General features: G+C 44.5%; 1 protein-coding gene across 2 annotated transcripts in view; it reads left to right on the top strand.

The window, feature by feature from the left end:
- Positions 1 to 394: 394 nt before the first annotated feature.
- The window catches only part of igsf5b (immunoglobulin superfamily, member 5b), a 26907-nt gene continuing 17301 nt past the window's right edge, over positions 395 to 10000 (top strand). Inside the window, exons 1-3 of one of the 2 annotated variants that reach the window (XM_042708743.1) lie at positions 395 to 957; positions 2142 to 2227; positions 4682 to 5041. In XM_042708743.1, coding sequence (XP_042564677.1) covers positions 905 to 957; positions 2142 to 2227; positions 4682 to 5041 — 499 coding nt within the window. In that variant the 5' untranslated portion in view covers positions 395 to 904. The other variant, XM_031573915.2, reaches the window with a different exon arrangement.

Genomic DNA, 10000 nt, shown 5'->3' with positions numbered 1-10000 from the left:
GATGAGAAACAAACGGTCTTCTTAATGCCAATAAAACACAGAGTGGTGGAAGCAAGGACAGGCGGCGTGGCTGTGTTCTATTTTTAATGCATTGTGAGTATTCACTCCACTATATGTGGGTGGGGGCCAGGAGGCCTGCAAACAGGAAGTGGGTTAGAAAGGCAGTTCACTCCCAGGAGAGAGAGGGGGTGGAGGACACTCTCTTACTCTCTTTCTCTGTACGTGTGTGTGTATGTGTGTGTGTGTCTGTGTGAGTATATGTGTGTGTGTGTATGTGTGTCTGTGTGTATGTATATGTGTGTCTGTGTGTATGTATATGTGTGTCTGTGTGTGTGTGTGTGTATGTATATGTGTGTCTGTGTGTGTGTATGTATGTGTGTGTGTGTGTGTGTGTGTATGTGTATGTATATGTGTGTGTGTGTGTGTGCGTGTGTGTGCTTAATAAGAGGCCAAAAGTAGGTCTATACCTTCATGTACAGGAATTTCTTGAATATTTCATGTTTAGTGTCCCCCACCCCACATTCTGTGTGTTACCTATGGCAAGCCTGCATTACCTCGACAGGTTGTTGGACAGGTGTACAGTGGCACTGACGGAAGCGTGGATTTCAGAGGGTTTACCACAGCGGGACGAGCAGGTGTGAAGAGTAGTGATCTCACTGCAACTGAGGAAAGGCATTGCCAGTAATACACAGAATAGACACATTGTGTTACTCTCTCTCTTTTGATTTCACACACGCACACACACACACACACACACATACACTGAAACTAAGAATAACCATTAGTCTATTCATGTCACATGAAGAATGAATATATACAAGTGGGAAGTTGACATTTCACTCTCCTGGGACGGAGGAATTTCGGGGGACATTGTTTTCCTAGGGACTGTGAGAAGTGGTGACGCATGTCAGAGCACCATGCTCTCAAGGCTGAGAACAAAGTCCGACTTTGGCCATGGTAATGTTTAACAGACTGTTTCTTTTTTTTGTGACTGAAAAACGGGCTTGTTACACAGACGTGTGTGTGTGTGTGTGTGAGAGAGAGAGCACACTGCCATCACAGATGTCCCTGTTATGATTTTAGAGGCTAATCTTGTTTGGGGAGCTGAAAAGGTATGATTTGTTTATTTATCATATGATATATTTGTATTGCTATTTGAATTTCTCATCAGGAAAAGTGTGCTTTTATGAGTGAAAATGTCAGAATCGGGGATGTCTCCTGAAACCACCTAGCTGTACTGATGTGTAAATGCTTCCATTAGACATTAGACATATGCTTCAAAGGCACACTTTTCTGTTTTTGGTTGATTTACTCTTTTTTTCAGGCCTTTAGATTTCAGGGCTTTCAAATGAATTGCACACATTGGCATTGTTTCAGTTCACAAGAAGAAAGAAAGAAATGCAGTAATATGCCTTAATCAGAAACAAGATGCTTAGCATGCACATTCATTTTGATGAACCCTGACCTTTATAACCATCCTCAGAATGGTATCATCATTGTGGTTCTAAGAATCAAGCATCTGTGGATGAGGAAGTGAATTGTTTAAAATCTAAAGATAATAGTGACATCGAATCTAAATATCTTGGTGAATTTCATATCTTCAATTTGCTAAACTAAAGCCACAGAAATAATTTTGCCATTTTATAAAATATATGAAAGCTGTAGTTCGGTTGAGCTCATCAAAGGCTTATTGAACATGTGTAATAATACAGCACAGTGCCATAGCAATGGCATGATGTCTACTCACAGCAGTAGATGATCTAACCAGGGCATCAGAGGATGAGTAAAACTGCCCAGCCCTTATAAATGAGGTTGAGCACTGTTACAGAAATGAACTATACATGGGTCATTTCTCGTTATAACTAATGATCGGTCCAGAGGAGATACATTTAAATGGTGAATTGATTAACCATATCTTATAAAACTGCAGTGTATCCATCCACTGTGCACTGCCGTGATGACCACAGTCTCAAGGCAGCCAAGAATAGCATTTTAAATGTCACAGAAATCAATGAATTCTATGCATTCTCGCTCTCCCTCTTCCTCTCCCTCTCTCTCTCTCTCTCTTTCTCTTTCTCTCTCTCTCTCTCTCTCTCTCTCTCCCTCTCTCTCTCTCTCTCTCTCTCTCTGTGTCCTTGCAGGTTTCAACAACAATGGCATGACTGTTACCTTGGCAATATGTTGTGTGCTGCCCTCCTGCTAGTACTGTTGGCATTTGCTACTCAAGGTGAGAGAACCACACACAGATATCTCATTCTCACCCCAGCACAGTCTTTACACCCCGTGGCTAACGTCCATTAGCACAATAATCTGCTCAACAATAAAACAAAACAAGGATATAACCGAACGGATTTCCAACTCAGACAGAGCAGGACACATGTAGACTATCACAGAGAATCACAGACTGTTTGACAGTGAATGAATACATACTGTGATTGTGATTAATAATTAATCATTAGTCACTGAATATCATTTAAGCCCACTACATATCCATTTTGTAGGTTACTGACAACTACATTTGTTCATATCCTCTGTTGAATATTTTGTTCCTGGTTTTACAGTATTTTAATGAGTGTGAAACATATTCATGCAACTACAGGGCACAACTGAAGATTAAATTAATTCATTAATTCATTAAATAAATAAAATGAGGTTAATATACTGAGCCCCTTAAGACAATATTTGTTCTGCATTACCTCGTAACACTTTTGCGTGTGATTGTGATTTTTCTTTTTTAAATGAGCGATTTCAACGTCCCCTTGTACTTTACGCTCAGCTTTAACTCGCAATATTACCACGCAATTTCTTTTAACTTTTGCGTTACCTGGCTATACTTTTGTGCGGAGCCCCCCTACGGGTCGGGGTGGCTCCACACAAAATCACATTTGCATTTACTCGCAGTGCTTTTGTGTTCTCGTGCAAAATTATTGCAAGGTAAAGCAAAATACATTGCGTCAGAACCCTAAAGTAAGGCGAGGCAATACAAAATTATTGCGAGGTAATGCAAAAGTATTGCGAGGGAACGCGAGTGCAGTTCAGAGGTAGACATCACCACCATGACCCTTAGGGGCCTTCGTATGAATGCACTGAATAGGAGAGGAGTTATATTTACGTTTCAATTAAATTATATACAGTATATAGAAAAAAAAATCATTCCGTGGCTGGTAGAGACTTGACTCGCTCCCAGAACGTGATTCATTATCTTCACGTTCCCTCGTTCTCCTACCCGACCCTGTTTAACCTGTCATCTCGCAGGTGTTTCCCCACGCTCTGACAAGCGTGTGACAGCTCGCCCTAGGGTAAATTAACCCACGGTAAGAAAAACAAATCATGAGCTGCAGTCAGGCAGTCAAGGAAGAGCTACTCGAATTAGAAAGGCAGAGATCTCGATTCAGTAATAAAAGGCAAGATATATTAACTGTGATCAGATTCAGTGCTTCAGGGTAATGAGGTCAACTGAGGTGTTTTTCTGTCTCGATGATGGCATAGGCCTATTTCTGAAGCACATCTCCTACTATTAAAAGTCACAGTTGGCCGCTGGACTCAACATAACAGCCTTATAATGTAATTATAATTCAATTTGAGACACTGTGTGTTTGTTTGAGTCATGAGGGGGATATGGTCAGTTTGAGGTCACTGTCTTTCTGCGTTGTCATGGTCACTTCACAGGATGTTCTGTCAGGAAGCGCTTCAGAAAAGCATGGAAGTACACACAAGAACTACACAGTCCAGTACACACACGACAGTGCTACTGAATGACACCAGATTTTTCAGTTCAACGGATCGTAATCATGATCCTGTGTTTGAAATAGAAATATTATACTTAGGCCCGGTCCCCATTCAGCCGTTTCAGAGAGTGGGTTAGCACTCTGAGACTGTTCTGTGACCTAAAGCATTGCTTTGCATGGCGAGGTGTGGTACACGGTTACAGAAGGGACATGGGTAGACTACTCCTCTGTTCAAAAGAAGCACGTAGTCTTCTGTAACTTCCGTCTGCGGGGGCGTCTACCTCTCGGCAGAGGTCTCACACACCAGATGGCTCCACCCTGCTGGCGCTGCCACCACCCCTCTGAGGTGATTTCAGGACTCCTCCTCAGCACCGGGACAGCGGGAGACGGCCTGTCACGGATGTTTGTGTAACCGGTCTGAGACAAGGCCTCTTATTTTTTTTTTTTTATGTTTAAGATTTATTTTTTGGGCTTTTTATGCCTTTATTTGGATAGGACAGTTGAAGTTATGACAGGAAGCGAGGCGGAGAAGAGGTGGGGAGAGGATTGGGAAATGACACCAGGCCAGACTTGAACCAGGCAATGTAGCCCGTTATCGGCTTGTGCCACCGTGCCCCCCAAAGGCCTCTTATTTTTAGTAATGTTTTTTAAACACCCCACTGGTGTGGGTCTTTCGCTAGCTTAGCGTAGCATAGATACTATTATCATTTCAATACTCAGAAGGGCCTTTTCTTTTTTACTGTGTGTCCAGACCATGCTTTATTACCTAAGCACTAAAGTGCACTACCATTTTATCATTTCACCTCTTCATGTCTTTTATGGTCTGCGTGTGAGTGAGAGGTTCTACACACAGTAAATGTCCAGTTATTATTTCCTTCATCCATATCCTCCTCCTCATCATCATCATCGTCATCATTGTCATTATTCCCCCGACCTTTGTGTGTGTCACCCAGGTCAGAATACATCATCATCATCATCATCTTCATCACTGCGTCAGTCAGAGTTAGTGGTGGAGCCCCAAAACCTGGCGGTACTGTCTGGCCAGCAGGCCCGCTTCAACTGCAGCACGACCACCTCCTGGAGTAGCATGCTGTGGCGCTTGGATGAGAGCACCGTGGTGATCATCACAGCGAGTGGCATAGCGAGTGGCACAGACAACTCATCGTCCGAGGTAGTTAACTGTTCCACGCCTCAGGTGTCCTGCTGGGAGCTGGTCCTGAAGAAGGTCGTCCGCATCAACGCCCTGCAGCCCCGACGGGTCACCTGTGAACTTCTGAATGGGCCGCTGACGACGGCTGCCCTGCACATCCAAGGTCTGCTACTGATTATGCACATCATTTGATAGCGCTTGCCCCCCCTGATGGAGGGCTACTTACTAGCAGATGCCCTGTTTCAGGAGGTACCCCACAACACCACAAAGTGCTACATCACATCGAGGAGTCTGTTGATTGGTTGATATGTGGAAAGATCGATAGGTTGGTTGGCTAGTTGGCTGATCGGTTGGTTGTGAAGGGACCGGTATAGTTAATAAGAATATGCCATAGTCAATAATTCAATGATCTTATACCTAGTTATAATCCCTGAAGGGATAATCAGATATGCTGAGGTGAAGTCCTGTGAGGGAGGATGGATCTTCAAGTCTCTGTCTCACAGTGGTCGGCCGCCATTCTTCAAGAATAAACCTGTCCTGACTGATCAAACCTAAGACTGAATCTTCAATATATGGTATAAATTATATCCTATCAGTTGCATGAGTTGTTGATTCATCGGTTATTTGGCTGGTTGACTGATTGGTTGTTTGGCTGGTTGACTGATTGCTTGATTGGCTGGTTGGTTAGCTGGTTAGGTCCTAATGTATGTAATGTTACACATACAAACTAAGATTTAAAAACTATTATTTTTTATTTTTGTAATATCTAAGGCAAAACTAGGAATAACTCTAAAGCCAATCTCAGTCCGTGGGGGTGGAAATACAACAGAAGATGTGATGTAGCGCTGTGTGGTGTTGTGATGTGTGGTGTTGTGATGTAGCGCTGTGTGGTGATGTGTGGTGATGTGATGTGTGGTGATGTGATGTGTGGTGATGTGTTGTGTGGTGATGTGTGGTGATGTGTTGTGATGTGTGGTGATGTGATGTGTTGTGATGTGTGGTGATGTGATGTGTGGTGATGTGATTTAGCACTGTGTGGTGTTGTGTGGTGTTGTGTGGTGATGTGCTTTAGCACTGTGTGGTGATGTGTGGTGATGTGTGGTGTTGTGTGGTGATGTGATGTGTGGTGATGTGATTTAGCACTGTGTGGTGATGTGTGGTGATGTGTGGTGTTGTGTGGTGATGTGATGTGTGGTGATGTGATTTAGCACTGTGTGGTGATGTGTGGTGATGTGTGGTGATGTGATGTGTGGTGATGTGATGTGTGGTGTTGTGTGGTGTTGTGTGGTGTTGTGCTTTAGCACTGTGTGGTGATGTGTGGTGATGTGTGGTGTTGTGTGGTGTTGTGTGGTGTTGTGCTTTAGCACTGTGTGGTGATGTATGGTGATGTGTGGTGTTGTGCTTTAGCACTGTGTGGTGATGTGATTTAGCACTGTGTGGTGATGTGTGGTGATGTGTGGTGTTGTGATTTAGCACTGTGTGGTGATGTGTGGTGATGTGTGGTGTTGTGATTTAGCACTGTGTGGTGATGTGTGGTGATGTGTGGTGTTGTGATTTAGCACTGTGTGGTGATGTGTGGTGATGTGTGGTGTTGTGATTTAGCACTGTGTGGTGATGTGTGGTGATGTGTGGTGTTGTGTGGTGATGTGTGGTGTTGTGTGGTGATGTGTGGTGATGTGTTGTGATGTGTGGTGTTGTGTGGTGATGTGTGGTGATGTGTGGTGTTGTGTGGTGATGTGTGGTGTTGTGTGGTGATGTGTGGTGTTGCGTGGTGATGTGTGGTGTTGTGTGGTGTTGTGTGGTGATGTGTGGTGATGTGTGGTGATGTGTGGTGTTGTGTGGTGTTGTGTGGTGATGTGTGGTGTTGTGATGTGATGTGTGGTGTTGTGTGGTGATGTGTGGTGTTGTGTGGTGATGTGTGGTGTTGTGTGGTGTTGTGTGGTGTTGTGTGGTGTTGTGTGGTGTTGTGTGGTGATGTGTGGTGTTGTGTGGTGATGTGATTTAGCACTGTGTGGTGATGTGTGGTGATGTGTGGTGATGTGTGGTGATGTGTGGTGATGTGTGGTGTTGTGTGGTGTTGTGTTGTGATGTGTGGTGATGTGATTTAGCACTGTGTGGTGTTGTGTGGTGTTGTGTGGTGTTGTGTGGTGTTGTGTGGTGATGTGTGGTGTTGTGTGGTGATGTGTGGTGTTGTGTGGTGTTGTGTGGTGATGTGTGGTGATGTGTGGTGTTGTGTGGTGTTGTGTGGTGATGTGTGGTGTTGTGTGGTGATGTGTTGTGTTGTGTGGTGTTGTGTGGTGATGTGTGGTGTTGTGTGGTGATGTGTGGTGTTGTGTGGTGATGTGATGTGTGGTGATGTGTGGTGTTGTGTGGTGTTGTGTGGTGTTGTGTGTGTGTGTGTGTGTGTGTGTGTGTGTGGTGTGTGTGTGTGTGTGTGTGTGTGTGTGTGTGGTGTTGTGTGGTGTTGTGTGGTGATGTGTGTGTGTTGTGTGTGTGTGTGTGTGTGTGTGTGTGTGTGGTGTTGTGTGTGTGTGTGTGTGTGTGTGTGTGTGTGGTGTTGTGTGGTGTTGTGTGGTGTTGTGTGGTACCTCCTGAAACAGGGCATCTGCTTCCCTGTCAGTAGCATTTCATCGGTTGCATGAACACAGAGGCCGCTTTGTGTGTGTGTGTGTGTGTGTGTGTGTGTGTGTGTGTGTGTGTGTGTGTGTGTGTGTGTGTGTGTGTGTGTGTGTGTGTGTGTGTATGTGTGTGTGTGTGTGTGTGTGTTGGGCTGGCTTATTTTTTCCCTGCACTGCAGCTGATTTAGGTGTGCCTATCGACCCAGGGTGTTCCTCCGCTAAGGGCATTCATTAGCCCTCCTGACTGTGCAAGGGCTGCCTCTTGATGGGGCATATGACATTGTTGATGCCAGGGCCTGGGACTGCCTGGATGGGTATCGATTTGGGCACCGTTATAAATACCCAGAGGGCCGGGGAGCCGCTCTCTCGCACCGGGGTGAGAGACGGGCAGAAGGCAGCGGCAGCAGGCCCAACCTTGAGCTGTAACATCCTTCAGACGCTCCCCGGCCGTTTCTCTTGCTCCCTCTCGCTGTCAATCATAACTTCTTACTTTGCAAATGGCCAGAATTGAGCCTACACGCTGATGCTGAGAGGTGAAAAAAAGTTTCCACGACAGATAAAAAGTAGCAGTAAGTGGAAGGGTGTCTTATGTACAGGGATGACAGACAGCACTCTCCCCCAGGTTGAGTCGTAAAGTCCTTTAGATCAGGGGTTCTCAAACTTTTGCAAGCTGGGCCCCCCCAAAGCTGGTTAGGGGTAGTTGGGGCCCCCCCATCCACCCGCGGCCCGCCGCCACCGCCCTCAACTACACCACCATATATAGATAGATAGATAGTGTATTGTTATTGATAGGCCTGACATGTCAAGGTTAGGCTATTGTTATTGTTAGGCCCATACAGACAATTATTATAACTATTTATTTTTATTATTGTTATTATTATTATCAGTAATAGTAGGTATTATTATAATTAATGATTATCGACCAATTATTATTATTGTATTATTATTATTATCATAATAATAATAAGTGGTATTATTGCTATCATTAGGATACTGTTGTTATTATTATGGGCCTCTTGTGATCTTTACAAAAAAAAGAATGACGAAAGAGGGGAGATGCTTAAGTCTACTGTCACTCTTCAGCTGCTCTTTCATGTCTAGTGACAGCTCATCTGCTGAGCAGAGAAATGGATCCCGAACTCAGGCGAATGAACGGTAGTCCTCTTTGAAATAGGACCCAAACTGATTTCTGATATTCGGCGTGATACAGTGTAATTTGACATAGGAGCTAAACTCAGCACAATACCTATCATTATTCTAAACGTGTTGCGTGGCCGGCAAAATCAGTGTTTCGACAATTGTATGGGGTTTGCCAAGCTTAGCAATTCTATGAGCAACTACATAAGATGCTCCAGACACTGCTTGGAGATAGTGCTATGCTTGGACATGGTGGTTCGTTGTTGCTGGAGGCCATCACGTTTATGTTTAAAGAAGTCCACAGGCTTCTCTTTCTGACTTTTACGAATCAGAAACTTGTCCATGTTGTGTTTGTTTGCTGATACAGCGTATGAAGTTAATAAAGTTCTAATTTCAACGTCGTGTTCTTGTATGTGTGGTTGTGAACGACTTGCACACGAACAATGGATAAGGCTGTGCTAGGCAATGATTCCTAACCAAACGAACTGTACACAATGTAGACAGGGACAGCACAAAATAGTATTCAAGTGCTGGTGTTTTATTTGTTGCGGTGGATGATCAAAAAATGTAAAGGTAGGCTAGGTGTTAAGGAGAAAAGGGCTAGCTGTAGTTGGAAAAGGTAGCTAGCTAGGCTAGCTCTCGGGGCTACGAGCTTTTCTAAAAGATTGTGGAGCAAATTACTCCTTAGAATAGGCTACGAATAGACCTACTGCAAGTGCAGTAAGGTATTACTAAGGAAGGAGTGAGTCTTTAAAAATACTGTTTATAAAGCAATGAATATCTGAATGATAGAGGAAACAAGAGAAATTGCACAAACTCTGCAAAGTGTCGTCTCAGGGTGAGCGCTTACCTCCATGCCTGCGTTTTGTTTTTATACTCGGAAGCGGAGGTGCTACTCGCGTTGAAATGATAATACTCCGTTTTGATTGGTGGATCAGGAGCAAAACAGTATTTGATTTGTTTGGGTCAGTCCAGCCCCTTGCATTTCGCTACTGAGGGAGCTTTCACTAACCAGTGACAGGTCGGCGGTTTTTTTTTCTTTCTCCGTCTGTGACATCGCGCCCCCCCTGGAGAGTGTTCGCGCCCCCCCAGGGGGGCGCGCCCCCCACTTTGAGAACCACTGCTTTAGATGATTCCAAGGCATCTCTCTTGCCGTTGTCAATCACAAACAGGCACTTCACAAACCAGGGCAGTGATCCCTAGATAGTGTGTGTGGTAAAAAAAAAGTGTCTACCCCAACAGAAAAGAGGAATGAAACAAAAAGAGGAGATAAAATAAAAGAGTGAGTGCGAAAGAACTTAAAGAGGGGCCCTAAAAGGGGTGTGTGGGGGTGTGTGTGTGGGGGGTCTGTAGGTAGTGTTTGATGG

This window comes from Clupea harengus, chromosome 9, assembly GCF_900700415.2.
Source record: "Clupea harengus chromosome 9, Ch_v2.0.2, whole genome shotgun sequence".
Taxonomy (NCBI): Eukaryota; Metazoa; Chordata; class Actinopteri; order Clupeiformes; family Clupeidae; genus Clupea; species Clupea harengus.
This window is presented reverse-complemented; position numbering and strand designations above follow the sequence as displayed.